This window comes from Echiichthys vipera (assembly GCF_963691815.1).
Source record: "Echiichthys vipera genome assembly, chromosome: 6".
NCBI classification, from domain to species: domain Eukaryota; kingdom Metazoa; phylum Chordata; class Actinopteri; order Perciformes; family Trachinidae; genus Echiichthys; species Echiichthys vipera.
Genome location: NC_139831.1, coordinates 19,934,416 through 19,949,777, shown reverse-complemented (window position 1 = coordinate 19,949,777; position 15,362 = coordinate 19,934,416). Strand labels below are relative to the sequence as shown.

Sequence of the window (15,362 nt, the reverse complement as noted above, 5' to 3'; positions counted from 1 at the left end):
TATCAATTTTGTGTTGTTGTGCTGACCTCATGTGGCCAAAAAAACAAACAATTAAAATGTCTTAAAATGGATATAGGATTGTGAAAACTTCTAGTTAAATGACATGACTCAAACTCTATATACCTTTTGAGTTCAAGAGTTCCGCATCATAAAGGAATTCATGTCGAGCAGCTACGTTCCACACATCGCATTGGCGTCATGGCTAATTAGTTGATAAATAATTTACATGCAATCGCTGCTCCTTCTTCTCGCCAGGAAGCATGCCGTAACCGTTGGCCAATATCAAAACAAACATGACCTACAACTGATGAGAAATTTTGCCTCCCTCAATCAAAACAAAACAAAAACCCTCTTGAACAGTGACATCTACTTTAAAGTAGTTTGGCAGAGTGCTGTGCACTGTCCATGGGCATGGACTTCATTGAGAGAGCGAGCGGGTTAAATGCACGCTCCACATCCTTCCTATGATAGTAACTGTGGATCTGTAATGTGTTTCCTGACCTGAGGATGGGCCGGACGGATTGCTGGCACCTCAAGGACGAGTCCTTGAGTCCTCAGTTGTCTCTCAGGAGTCAGCAGGATTATAAACTGAAACCTTTTCATCTGACGCAGCAGGGGCGATCGTGCTATCCTGCACAAGGCCTATTTTTTTACATCATTGTTGTCTAAGTGGATTGTGTGAATGCTTATGTGTGCAGTTTATTGTTGTGTTGGCCTTTCAAGTGTTTTCGTGCATTTCTGACATTATCTGTTTTATATTTATAATGAGATTTGGTAACTCCCTGGACAAAGCTTTGATAGACTATCAATACGATTTAGTGTGTTTATGTTCCTCCAAAGCTAAGAACGCTGTGGGGCTGAAACCAGGAGAACATTTTAATTACAACCATTCAATCACAACATTGTGTTTTAAGGTCAGAGAGGTGGAGGGCCGTAAGGGATCTGGGGGAAAACATGTGCCCACAATAACACGCAATGATCCTTTGACTCCCTGTTATTCCACACACTCCTGATGTCTGGTTCTCCGTGACTCAGAAGTCATTGAGAATAACAACATAATCATATTGAGATAAAAAAATCATATTGACAGCTGCTGTTTGGGAGATTAACTGATGTTAAACAGCTCTAAAGGAGTCTAGAGTCAGCTAGTGTGTTTTTTTTCTGTAATGGATTGCCAAGAGGAGATAAAGCAATGATTTTCCAGCACCTGGTGCTGAGTTACAGAGTTGATTGATTACACTGGCTTGGATGTGCATGCTGCTTTTTCTGTGGCTCCATAAAAGGTTTGACTGGACCTCGAAGTTGCTGCTACATCAGACGATTAATGAATGAAATACAGCTGCATCTTTGTGTGTGTGTGTGTGTGTGTGTATGTGTGTGTGTGTGCACACCTCTTGGATCCTCTTTGACTTTTTGAGTGTACATGGTAGAAACCCACTATGGGCATGTTGTGGACTTCATTCACACCCCAAGGACTCCCTGAGGAGGATGGATGTGTGGGCGGCGGGGGTAAACAGGACTTGGACAAGGCTGGAAGAACACTGCACAGTTTATTTAACTGGAGGTATCATTACATCTGACCCTTCAGAATAATAATGACAGACCGGAAAAAAAATACCAGGGGATAACTTTTTCTACCTCAAATTAATGACAGACATCTGACCCGAAGAGATACAATTGTATTAACATTATGGTGTCAGAATAGTTTGGGACGAGATATTATTTTCTGGATTAAAGACAGACGATCCAAAGGAGAAAATATTACACAACAGCTTTATAATATTCCTCCAGATGCTGTGCATCTTACTGCGGTATTTTGTTCACGTCCCTGGTACACTGTACTCCTGTGGTGGCTTTCTAAGCATGGTATTAGGATTACCCGCTGAGCTATTGGATAGATGTCAGGAGGTGTTTAAAAAGCTTCAAAAATCCATGAAATGTAAATCAATGTCAAACAGCTTTGCACAAAAGCAACAAATGGAAACCCACAGCTCCTGTACAGCATCATACATTCATCTCATCTTTGAGTTTATAGTGCTGTCATTGTACTTTGTGTTATCCTTCATTATCCTACACAGGGAAATGTTGAGACACTTTACAAATACAAAGTTTTGCATTCAAAAGTAAAAGTATTTATTGTGCAGTAGAATGCTTTCTGTCAGTGTTTTGCTTTTATATAGGCCTATGTTGTGTGTGGAATAATATATTGCTGCATTAATGTGCATTCTGCATTTTACTGCTGTAGATGTTGAACGTAGCTAATTTCAACTCCTTTATTAACTGTTGGGTAGTTTAATCTACAGCAATGCATCATATTCCATAAAATCATCATATGTTTTGAAAACCACACATCTCTTTAAAAACAGCTGTTTTGAGCTTTGTGGCCAGCTGATCCAAATAGTTTATTTGGGAATTCTCTCAACAAATAAATGAACACTCAGTCTTTAAGTTTATCAGGGGAAACAATCGTTCTAAAAATCACCAAATTTGTAATCCAAAAAATAACTAAAGCTCTCAGACAAATTGAGTAGAAATATATAGATGCAAGATGGAAATACTCAAGACAAGTACATCGAATATAAGTACAGTACTTGAGTAAATGTATATCTACTCATTGAAATGCCACCACTGCCCTTTCAATGTATTGTATGACTGGCCTACTATAGGTCTTTAACACCGAGGACGAAATGAATGGCATCTTGCAGGAAGGGTAACTTGTCATGGATGTTACTGACCCCCTACACTCTCTCACACACACACACTCCAATTCAGCTTGTTTTATGAACTGGGTGGTTGGGTGTGCATGCGCTCCAGTCACGAGCAAAGGAAAAGGAAATCATTGTAAATAGCTTTCGGTGCCTTGTGCATCCTTTTAGACAAAACGGGAAAGAAAATACGTTTTGTTTTTTTCTCTCCTTTTCCTCAGCATTTCATTTCGGCGCTGTCCTCTCTGTGCTGCGAGTACAGCCAGGCATCGATTGGCCGAGGTTCACCTGAGTTTCCCCCCACCCCTCATCCGCGGACATTCATTCAAAGCGCTTCTCCACTGTCTCCGGCAGCATACAAACCATTTGTTTTTTTAAAAAGCGCTCAAGCTTCTGCGCTTCTGGACCGCAGATCTGGAGATGAAGACAGACTTTACGCTTTTCTGTCGGACTTTGATTGGAATAGCATATGCCTCAGGTGAGGAGACTTCTGCCGTGAGTGTCAAACTTTTGAGCGCATAACTTTTTATGAGGGGAAAGGTCGAGCAGACTGTTCACACTGACTTTCGGTAAATAATTGATCCGAGGTTGATTGAAGTTTTATTTCTAGGGGCAAACTTTTTTATTCATGTTAGTCTGCGGTCTTAAACTAAAAGAAAACCCAGTTAGATCCTTTTCTATATTTCACCCACTTTCTGTTTTATTTAAGTTATTTATTGTAAATTAACATTCTGCATCATATTGGATCAAAAACCTGCAGCAATTACTCTGGATCCCCATATAGTGCCCACGAACTGTAATATTTATTCAACACTTATACATGATTGAACGTTTGCTCTCAATATGAGACTGAATTAATAAGGAGCACAGTGGGAGTGTTCAAGTCCACATGCAGATAGGCACTAGGGGGAGGCATGCTGTTGTTGTGTTTGATAAAAGATGCGGCTGTTAATTTATGATACTAAACTCAGAAGGAGAAAAATAACATATATCTATGATGTTGAATTTAATGACTTTACATGAGAGTGTGTATGTAGGTCACATTTTAGAGGCAGAGTGGGTGGAGAGCTGACTAGACTGGACTGATGTGGAGGAGGGAGAGTGGTCGGATCTCTTCATATCTCTCAGAGGGTTGCTCAGAGTGGTCTTTTAGTGTAATATTATGTTTGTACAGCAAGGTAAAAGTGAGAGAATGTCACTTGCATCCAACTTGTTTCAAGAACTTTAAGGTTATCCTCAGCGTTATCTGCTTCCATAATGTGCTTTTACTCACTTGTACGTCTAGAAAATGGACACCAAATAATCTAAAGCACATTGTTGTCATTGCACTATTTCATATGACTTGAAACAGGTCCTTCTGATTTGGCTTTTTGTTATAGAATAGAATAGAAATACTTTATTGATCCCAAGCTGGGAAATTGCAGCATTATCTGCATTATCTGGGGGTACGGTTGCAGTTTGCCCAGTGACTGAATGTGTATGTTTGAGTTTTTCATCACTGATTGCTGTTGAACAGCTGCTCATAAAGAGGGGATATTTTTGTGAGGGGCAGTTGCCATATGGCTATGTGAATCATGACTCTGGGGTGGAGGGATGGCTCTCGCTCTTTTCATAAATATCACTGAGCTGTGCAGGGTGGGTCACATACATTTGTAGGAACAGATAAACAGTTTTTTTCCAGAGGGGAATGAGGACTAATTGCATCATAAAATCCATTTCAGGAGACTCACTGCCCTCAGTTTCAGTTATGCTAGATTTTCTTTTGTCACAAATTGAGTCTGAAATCTCGTCCTTTTTTGAGGCTGTATCTAAACATTTGCAGCATTCAAAACAAAGATAAACTTGTAAAAATAAATACACATAAGAGTTTTCCATTTATCCACAATGTGTACCTTGGAATTGTAAAGCTCCATGTGACACCTCTGTCATCATCACACAAACCTGAATGTGTGGTATTATCTGTTGAAAGATGTATTGGCAGCCCTATTAGTTTAACCATACTGGGCTCTTGTCTTCCTCAGTCAATACTGAACACATAAAGGAAAAGCAGCACAATATTTCAGAACAAGGAGGCTGATGAACCACCAGCTTCATATCATAGAGGCACATCTTTCAATTACAGCCGCACATTGTGAGATGGAGTGCCATATTAAGGTGGAGAGGTGAGAAATATTGCAGCCTTTTTTCCGCCACCAATTCAGATTTAAATTAACATGTTTTTTTCTTACGTTGAAGCCTTATGTGAGGGAGGAACATATACTCTTGACCAAATGACAATGTATCATTTTTCTATTCAGTCTTCTTTCCCTCATGACTGTATATAAAGATGGACAATGCAGAGCCACTTCCTCCCACTCATCGGAGTGACACCCGCCCAAACCAAGCTAGATCACAGCTTTCAATCTTCATGTTTCACCCCAAACGTACAAGAAAACAAACTCTTGAACAAACATCAGCGGGATAAAAACTACCTACATTGACAGAAACCATATTTGGGAACAATTTATTTGAGGGGTTTTTAGTTTGGCATCAGCTAACATGGAGGGGGAGGGGTTTATGATCTACACTGCAGCCAGTTGCCAGGGGGTGATCAAGGTACTTTTGCTTCACTTTTGGGGAGTCAGTCTATGCTGCAAATCATGACACGACAGCAAGATAGAGAAGATGGACTTTTTACCTTTTGTATGTTCTGCCCGTAAGAAAAATCTCATTTTAAAAAGATTGAATATATATTTTCAAGGTCGACTGCACTTGTGTTTTTTTCCAGGTTTAAAACCCACTCAGCCTTAGCAAAAAGCAGTGATGCAGGTTACCACGGTGAGCTAATCAATAAGGTTATGAATAATGTTAACGCAACTGTAGCACAAGCTGAGTCATTGTTAGCAGTGCTAAGTTTGGAAATGATGGCACAGAAGCTAAGCAAAGTAAAAGTTTACTGCTGTGGACTAGAGATGTGCCGATCCAGTTTTTTTGGTCTAGTCAAATACCTGGGCTGAGCACATCGACCGATACCCGATACCGTTCCGATCCTACTGTTGAATGAATGAACCGTAAACCTTGCCATGTGAGTGAAGGCAACAGGCTTGACATAAACATTTAGTCTTTAGGTAAGGTAACAGATTAACACAGATATAAATGTACTTAATATTATTTATTAACAAATAACAAAGTGTACATTAGCAGCAAAAATACATTAATAACACTTCCATGTAAAGTGCACTGCAAAGAGATATTTCAAAATGTAATATAAAACCCTAACCGGTGTCGCAACCATTGAAGTAAGTAGATCGCTGTTATGATATTAATAAAAAAGAAATGACTGGATGGGAATGCTGCCTCATTCATCTGATCCAGCCAGTATCAGTCAGTTAGTCAGTATATCCGATCCTGGTATTAGAACGGTGCATCTTTAGTGTGGACACCATGTTAAGTAGTGATAATATTAGACCAGCAACTACTGTGTTCTGCAATGTTTTTGTCAAAGGAGTCTGGAGGCTTTGAAGAGAGCGATATAACTGCTTCAGTCCCCTGTCGGAAAAGACTGACTAAAAGCCACCAGACTCCACTGAACAGTAATTTTACCTCACAGAAAAAAAGGAGTTGCTAATTTGTTTGTAAGTTTTGTTGTTCCTTTACCCTTTAAAAAAACAATTCACACAATGACACCAACAAACAAACTGCTCCAGACAGCAGTAAACCAGTCTGTTGGCTCTTATATCTCTCTTTTCAAAGCCACCAGACTCCAAAGACAGAAACAGTCATTTTACTTTGCAGAACACAGTAGCTGCTCCACTGCTGCCTCGATTAATTAGCCTGATTGTGTTGCTGTGCGACTTTCAGACCTGACTTAACAAGCATCCACAGCAGTGGTGGCACTCCTGCTTCTCCAAACTGGGGGCCTGCCCACCGCCATCTAGGTAACTGATGATTATGGATGGATAACAGCATTACCTACTTTGACAAAAATATGTATGTTTGGATTTTTATTCATAAGGAACGGAAGAATTCTCTATCCTCCTCTATAAAGATTTGTCTTTCGTCGGGTTTCATAACCCTCTTTACCCCAAATGTATTTCAAGAAAATACAAATTAGATTTTAAAGACACTACTGCATCACAGTCTTATACATGATGAGAGAACTGTCCCATTATTATAATCGGAGCGGATGATTGAGGGAGAGTGAATTTCAGACCTACCAGCCCACAAGTCATTGTCATTTAAGGGGGCGGGGGGATCATTTACACAGCAGCTGCATTCATGGAGCTATAAGATTTCACTATAAGAGTCATTTTCTACCATCTTCCTGTCACGCTCCGTCTCTGGAGGTTGGATGGTTCCAAAACATTTATTACACAGCTACAGTAATCCTGTCTTATTAAAAAAAGACATCTTGGTGCAACTTCGCTAGGGTACTACTGAAATTAATTGTGAATCACTGATTGATTCATCTCCTCTTAATTTCCTTGTTTTTGTTGTAGCATAATTGACTATTGAAGACATTCCCCGTTAGATATGAAAGCAGTGAATCATTTCTTTTTTCCAAAGCTCAGCTCCAGAGCTGAATGATCTTTGGCTTACTCTGTGTCGTGGGTGCATAGTGTTGATATTGCTTTTAGCAGAGTGTTTTCTGTACGCATACCTCCGCTTGATCAGATCATCCCAGAAATCTGACTCTAAACTCTGGGTATTATTCTAGTCGTCCACTTATCGAGGTTGAGTTGTTTTAGCCAACAATAGCCCCCAATCCTCAGCGCTGATCTCAGGATTCAACCTCAGGGCTCCGAGGAGCGGACCCTCTGTGTCTGCCCTGGCATATCTGGTTCTATCAGCTGGAGAGCAGCTTGGATGAGAGAGGAATGCTGCTGCTGCTCCGTGTGGGAAGCTCTCTGCAGTAAAATCCAAACAAATACAGTCCGGTGCCTCACTCATCACTGGCATAAAGTAGCGAGGCCCCTTGGGCATTTGGATCAAATGCCTGGTCACTCACTTTCTCATCATGCTAAAGCACCAACACCCCAAATATGACTAAAGCTGAGAGATAAGCTCTTTCAACACCAGGAATCTGCAGCATAAGCCAAATATGTGTCTACATTGGTGTTAGACAGTTGATGAAAACCATCTGTGGTATTTTTGTGTTCATATTTCTGACCCCTCAATGTTTTCTGTGCCCAGTTTTTCACCATGCTAGCTACATGCATGCTGCATGGTTCTACTGTATGTGTGGTTATGTGTCAGTTGCTCCACCACTATGGTCCACGCTGAAATATCTCAACAACTATTGGGCAGATTGCCGTGAAATTTCGTACAGACATTCTTGGTGCTTCCAAGTTTGATTCCACTACTTTTGTTGATCCCTGGACTCTGCATTTATTGCTAATGATGTTTCCATTTTGGTCTTTTAGTTAAGTATCTTGACAGCTATTGGGTCGATTTAATAAAATTTTGTCACCAGAAGAAGAATCCTAAGGGCTTTGGTGATCCCGACTTTCCATCTTGAGCCATCATGTGTTTAACATTTGTGGTTTTTAGTGAAATGACTTACCATCTTTTGGATGGACTGACTCCAGTCTGCATGTCGAAGTGTCTGTGCTGCGCATTGGTGTGTGAATGTGTGTTTGAATGATAAGATGATGGCAGGTATTTTCTGCCATTAGTGTTTGAATGTCGGTGTGAATGGTTGAATGTGTGTGAAAGTAGTGTAAAAGTGGTCAGAAGACTAGAAAGGCGCTATATAAGTACAAATCCTTTTACCATCCATTTACATGTAATTGTTGGATTCATTCTTGTTCATCTTAGCACGTTAATGTAGCTGCACCTGAGAACATGGTTGTACACTGGGGGCAGGGTTATAAAGAACTGGTTTGTTTGACGTGTAGTCCGACCACATTAGGCATTAAAAGTTTTTAGTGTAAAGCTTCTTAGCATTCTTAAAACACTCTCTCATACTTGGAATAATTACCATGCGGAGGAGGTTTAACCTATTGATTCTCTCCCTCTCGCTCTCTCTCTCGCTCTCTCTCTCTCTCTCGCTCTCTCTCTCTCTCACTCTCTCTCTTTTTCCCTCTCTCTCTCGCTCTCTTTCTCTCTCTCTCCTTCTCTTTCGCTCTCTCTCTCTCTCTCTATCTCTCTCTCTCTCTCTCTCTTTCAATTTCAATTTCAATTTCAATTTCAACAAGCTTTATTGGCATGACTGTTGTTCATAATATTGCCAAAGCGTACAGAATTACAGAAAAAAAGTAAACAATAATAATAATCATAAAATCTCTCTCTCTCTCTCTCTCTCTCTCCTTTCTATCATGTTCAGTTTCATACTGCAGCCAGCAGAGCACAAAGACAGTCAGAAATTAATTTTAGTGAGCACTTGAAATATAACTCAATTAGTAAATGAACACACCCATAAATGGATGAGTGTGCACAATAAGTGCCTTTATCTAGAGGATGAAATAATATCACTACTGCTGTTAGTTGTAACAAAAAATGATCACAAGGATGGCTGCATGTTTTTCTGCTCAGTTCAAATCTTGGTGAGCGAGTTCACGAGTTCATTCAACACGATGGTGCATTTTAGCAACACATTAGGCAGTAATTATGTGTTTTGAATTCACAGCTACAAATAAATACCTAGGTGTTGACTTTTAGAATTCTCTTGACATGCTAATGCAAAGTGATTTACATGAGATTCAGTATCTGTAACATATGCAGCCAGAAACAGCCAGTGAAAAGATTTTTTTTGACATTGACAGACACTGAATTGCTTTGCGGCATCCAGTGCCTTTATAGGTTGATTACTCCACACACGTTCAAAGGCAGAAACTGGATCCTGGGACACGGTGGCTGTTACACGGATATTACAACACTCCAAAGGGCTTGCGTTGCTTAGAAACAAGCATCATTTAGAGCACTTATAAGTTTAACAAGAGAAACCATCACTATTATGTTCAAATTGCTACTCGTTCTCTGGCACATGTGTGTGTATCGGGTTGTGACTCCGAAGTCTGTGTAGCATTTCATTGGTCACCTCTTGCCTTGTCATTGGAGGTCGCTTGAGGTTCATGGGAAAGAGTCCATTGGCAAAGCCTGAGGAAATTGCCAGCTTCCCTCCCTTTAGACATTCAGCACCATAATTGTTGACCTGGCACTCCCTACTTTGCCCTTGTTTTCTACGGCAACAAAATCGTAATCTTAAGCAGTGATTTAGCTCTCTGGGACATCTGACACGGCAGCAGAGACTTGTTTATGACCTGAATCTCCAGGAATTAGGTAACAAGCGCAGTTATGGGGCTCCTCAAAGTTTTGGCCTCTGAACAGTCCCAGCATGAATTTTAGGAGCGTGCAAGCCATCACAGCAGGCATGGACTGTGCTATTTGCTTGTGCTCGAATAGATATTTTAGAGGTTTCGCAACAGAAATGTCACCACCAGGAGCCAGGACAGAGCATTTACCCGAATGCCAGAATGCTCTGTTCTCTTCTCAGCAGGGGAAACCATTTCTCAGAGATAAAAATGATGACATGCAGAAAAACAGATCGCAACAGAGGAAGAGCTTGAGTTGTCCTGTGTGCCTTTGAGGCAGGTACAGGAAGATTTAGTCAGGGACAGAGCGTTTTAAACATAGGAAGCTGGACCAGATGGCTTGTCGCCGCATCCTTAATTTCGCACCCCTCCTCTTGCAGGATGTTGGAAAGGCCTAACTCCCCCAATAGTGGAGAGAACAGGGACATAGTGAATGTCATCCTCCTCTGTAGTAACAATGAAATCAAAGCCAGGCTGCCAGTCAGTCCGTCGCCTGGCTTTGGCCCGGCCTTGTGACCAGATGACAGAGGAAGTGGACTTTTATTTCTTTCAGGGAGAACAAGAGGGGGAGTATATTGTAGCCTGAGGCCGGCTGACTCCACATCCAGAGTGCAGATCTGCTTCATGGCCTGCATGGCCTCCCGTCAGTTACCGGACATACAGGGCTATTTCAGAGTTCCCAAGCCTTGGGCCTTTGCCAGATACTGTGTCACTGAAATAACAATGTCGCTGTACTGTCACCTACATTTTGCACTTTAAAGAAAAGGTAATATAAAGAGATAGTCCTGATTTTTTAAAAGTGGGGTTGTGTGAGGTACTTATCCATAGTCAGTGTGTTACCTACTGTAGATGTTGGTCGGCACGCCGCCAGTTTGGAGAAGCAGGCAGGACTCCCGTCACAGAAGCTAAAAAATGTAATGCTGTGGATGGAGGGCAAAAGTTAAACATATTTTAGCTATCTAAAAAAAAGATTTGTCCAGTTGTCAATTGAAGGGAAGTCACAGCTTTATATATAGAAAAAGTTTTTTTTTCCAGCACAGGTACCTAATTATAATTACTATATCTGTGAAGACCTGTTTCTGTATTTTTTCAAGAACTCCCACATTGCATCTTGCATCCTTTAAACCAAACAGAGACTCTGAGATAGCTTTATTTGTTTACACAAAGTTCCTCTTTTCCTGTTCCTATCAGAGACAAAAACTACAGAGGAGCAAGGAAACGCAAATGGCAACATCTCCTTCACCGTCCATGAAAAAGGGAAGTGAGAGAAGCATGAACATGATAAAGAAAACAGGAAATTTGCTCCAAATGAAAAACATTGCACTGCGTTTTCACACAAGCCTTAAATTACCAGTAATTAAACTACCAGTTCTTCACGTGCACCTTTGATGCTCTCCACTCCTGCCTGCCTTGTATGTCTGCTTGTCAGGGAAGCTTTACATTTTTAACTCACTTAGAGTGCCTTATGCCAGCTTGGCGTCTTCCTTTATGTGTGTATGGTTTATCTTTAGTCACCAGGTGGCCTCCATAGGCTATGAAGTCCAGTTTCAGTACTCCCTGACTGACAAAAACACCAGCATTAGCCATGAACAGAGCTCAGCGAAGGATAAGATGAACGCACATATGCAGAGGCATTTAAATGGGTAAAAGATCTACTGTATGTGTCACTTACAAGAGCAATTATGCAGTTCATTGTGCCATAGCGCCTCACAAAACAAGCACATAATACATCTGAATAGAAAATATAAATACCATTTTATCTGTACCTCTGCCGAGCTGCTTTAGTCTGAAATTTGAATTATTTCCTGATTCTTGTTTGAAGCCACACTGGAGTACTGTTGTTTAAAGATGAATATACTGAATATACTATACCATCAACAAGCAAGTAAACAAGTACACTACTAAACCATTTTTTTTCTTAAAGGAATATTTACATAATCTATTTTCTTTCAGAGAATTTGATGAGAAGATTGATGCCACTCGAATGTATGTATGTATGTATGTATGTTAAATATGTAGCTACAGCCAGCAGCCAATTAGCTTAGCGTTGCATAAAGACTGGAAACTGCTGCTACGTATTTACTGAACAAACATGAGAGTGGTATCAAGCTTCACATCCCAAAATGAAGGGAAGACATCAGGTTCACTGTGCATCTGCATTTATTTGGAAGGACGTTGCTTTTTTGAGCAAAATAAATCGTGTTTACATTTTCAGCTTTTCTCTTAAAAGCCATATTGTCAGGACTTCCTAATGGAAGTGATGTCACAGCTATGTTATATACTGTATAGGAAGAAAGTGCTGCTACAGTGCCTTTACAGTCATTCCCCGAAGCAATGATGGCGCAGAGACAGGCACTAAAAGACAGAGGGTGAATACAGGTATATTCAGATAGACAGTATGAGAAAAATAATGTGTTTGAACATTAAAGCATGTAAACATGTTCTAGTAAAAACCCAAAATACAAGCATTGACCTGAAAATGAGCATAATAATATGGGACCTTTACATTTTTGTCATATTTTTACAGCACTGAATTGTTGCAAAACTCTTAACTGCAGCAGTCTGCACTTCTTCATGGTCAGGCCCTTCAAACATAAATAAAGAGGTAACTGGTCACGCTCCTCTGGCACGCTGTTTGAAAACTTCAATTGACAAGTAGCCGGTCACACATCTTTCCCTGTCAACCAGGTATGTGAAGCCAACACATCAAAGTGCAGCCTGATGCACATGCTGAGTGAACAGACACAATTGTCCTTGAAATATTCTGACTTCTGGCACTTATCTCACATATATATACATCTGGCACTTCCATCATGACAGAGGCATGCAGCACAGAAAAGGCAGAAAGACAGCTGTGTGAACCCATGTGTCCAATGTAGCTATCTGTGATCACTGTCAAATGGTTGCCATGTCTGAACTCTTTTAGCTACTTCATCCTTGAATTACATTTTTTACATTTACCTACCAAAGCACTCATCACCCCCTCATTTCTTTTTTGCTGTTTTAAACGAATATCAGCCTGAAAAGTTCTTTTAGACCACTCTTAATGTTTGCTTGGCAGAGCTCGCTGGTGCAGGTGAAGGGCACCCACATTACTCAATCAGTGAGAATTTTTTTTTTTTCACGACAAAAGAGAAATGTCCACAAGAGCAATGTTAAACTGTGCAAGGACAGGTTCATTGGGCGGTCAAATGAATGCCAATGAAAAATGTCTTGTTTTCTTCAGTAATTGCTTAACTATTTTAGACAATCCCCAGTGGTCAAACTGTTAATGCTGTGCGTGCAATAGGCTGAATCACAAGGTCTATAAAGTCATTGTCCTTTCAAGTGCTTGAAACATTAAATATTGGCTACAAGATTAACAATTTACTGTCAGAGACTGTTTTTCTGTATGAAGGATTCTATACATCTGAATGTGTGTGTATGCCCTGTGTAATCATCATATGATATCTGAAGGAGTGAGTCAGCTTTGTGTTTTATCTTTGTAGGTTAAAATGTGATATTGCTTTTTATTGGTTGAAGCTAATCACTCAAAGCTGCTGCTTATCTCTGCACCACCAGCTGGAATGCATGGGAAAAGAGCGGAACCCAGCTCAAATATTTTTTTGGCCCTCTGCCCCCTGTTCACATTAGTATTGGATGCCATCCGCCATTTGAGTTTTCCGGCCAAGCAATCATTCTGAATAGATAGATGTTGATCGGTCAGCCACGCCAACTCTAATGTTGGTGAAAGTGAAATATGAAAGCATCAAATATGATTTTTAGATGAATGAGAGTATATCCAGTTTTTCCCTGCCTCGTTTGCTCTGCACTGTTGATTTGTATGTACGGGCCGCTGGGGTTTTTCGAACCATAAGTTATTGTAAACAAACATTGGGATTAGGTCTATGGGACTGTTAAGTCTGATGTATAACTCTTTCAAAATACGATCTCTTGGTACAATGGCCAAACCTGTGAACAATTACAATCACTTCTTTCTTCAATGAGACACATCTACATTGATAGGAAAGCAGTAAAAGGACAATTACATTGTTCTTTTTTTTTTTACTCAGATCTATTCAAACGTCGGGGAACACAAAACTGTGGCATTGTAGAAATATAAGGCTTGGACCGGCTTGTGCCCAGAAATCGTATTTTAAAAACACGTTGCGTCAAGACATTACAGCTGGATAGACCATCTCAGTGGAATTCTATTGCTAAGCAACAGCCCGGGTTCTTGTTAACTTAATGTCAGCTGTCTTTCACATACACTTCAACAAGGAAAACTCTAAATGAAGGAATGGTGATTTCATCTTTAGAGTGATGCTTTGGTGCCAGTTGAATTGAACTTAATGGGATGGGCATGGCAAGTCCCGCTATAACCCATCATATCTGTGTTGTTTCACCTTTGAATGATGGTTGAAAAATGGTTCTGCAAAATAAATTAAACACTATGTTATGTTGACAGATATTTTTGAGCAAAATGTTTGCGTTTGGTTTCCGTGTTATTGGTCTGCAGACAGATCGTGGCTCTGCTGCAACAGCTGCATACAGCTCAGCTCTCCCCAAAGGAGGCAGGTCCAACCTATTATCAATAGAGCTAGCCTTTCTGAATAGTATCGAATATCAGTTTGATGGTTGAAAGCATTATCATCGATAAAAACAATGCTTTATTACAGTCAAACACATGTACAACACAATCCACTTGGCACCAATGACGTCATGGCTGTTCCTTGCACTGTAACAGGAAATAAACTGAAACACATTTAGTTTGTCTATGTGTACCATTGTGAAAAAGTCTACAGGAAGGTTTATAATGTGATTTAGAAAGAGTGAAGTGAGGAAGAATATCTGAAGCGTTGAGAGAGAGAGTTCCAGCTGGACAGGGCAGTAATGGAGAAGGCCCTGTTCCCTCAGGCCCGGTGCTCGGACTGGGTGAGAGGGGAAAGAAGTTCAGCGGATTTGAAGTTATGATTAGTTCTATGTCAGTCCAGGAGATCAGTGAGATCAGATCAGTTTGCTGATTTGGCAGTCAGTGGAGGTTTTTTAAGGACTGGGGTGATGTGATCTCTGGTGTGGGAGTGGGTGAGCAGATGGGCAGCTGAGTTTTGGATGTACTGTAGTTTGTTGAGGATTTCGGTGGATGGGCCAAACAGAATGTTGTTGCAATAATCTTGACGTGATGAAGTTGTAGATGAGTGTTTCAGGGTCAGAGACGGAGATGAAACGAGGCAGTTTTTGTAATGTGGTCAACGCAGCGTACGAAGGAGAGGGTTTGATCAAAGATGACACCAAGGTTACGGATGAGTGTCGAAGCGGGAACAGTGGAGCCATTGATGCAGAGGTAGAAATTATATATCCGGTTTTTATATCTGTGAGTGATGTG

The 15,362-nt window shown here is 40.6% G+C and overlaps 1 protein-coding gene across 2 annotated transcripts in view; it reads left to right on the top strand.

The window, feature by feature from the left end:
* The first annotated feature begins 3,037 nt into the window (after nt 1–3,037).
* Nucleotides 3,038–15,362, top strand: part of flt4 (fms related receptor tyrosine kinase 4) — a 45,597-nt gene continuing 33,272 nt past the window's right edge. For both annotated transcript variants that reach the window (XM_083915761.1, XM_083915760.1), the window contains exon 1: nt 3,038–3,183. In XM_083915761.1, coding sequence (XP_083771887.1) covers nt 3,126–3,183 — 58 coding nt within the window. In that variant the 5' untranslated portion in view covers nt 3,038–3,125. The remainder of the gene's footprint in view (nt 3,184–15,362) is intronic.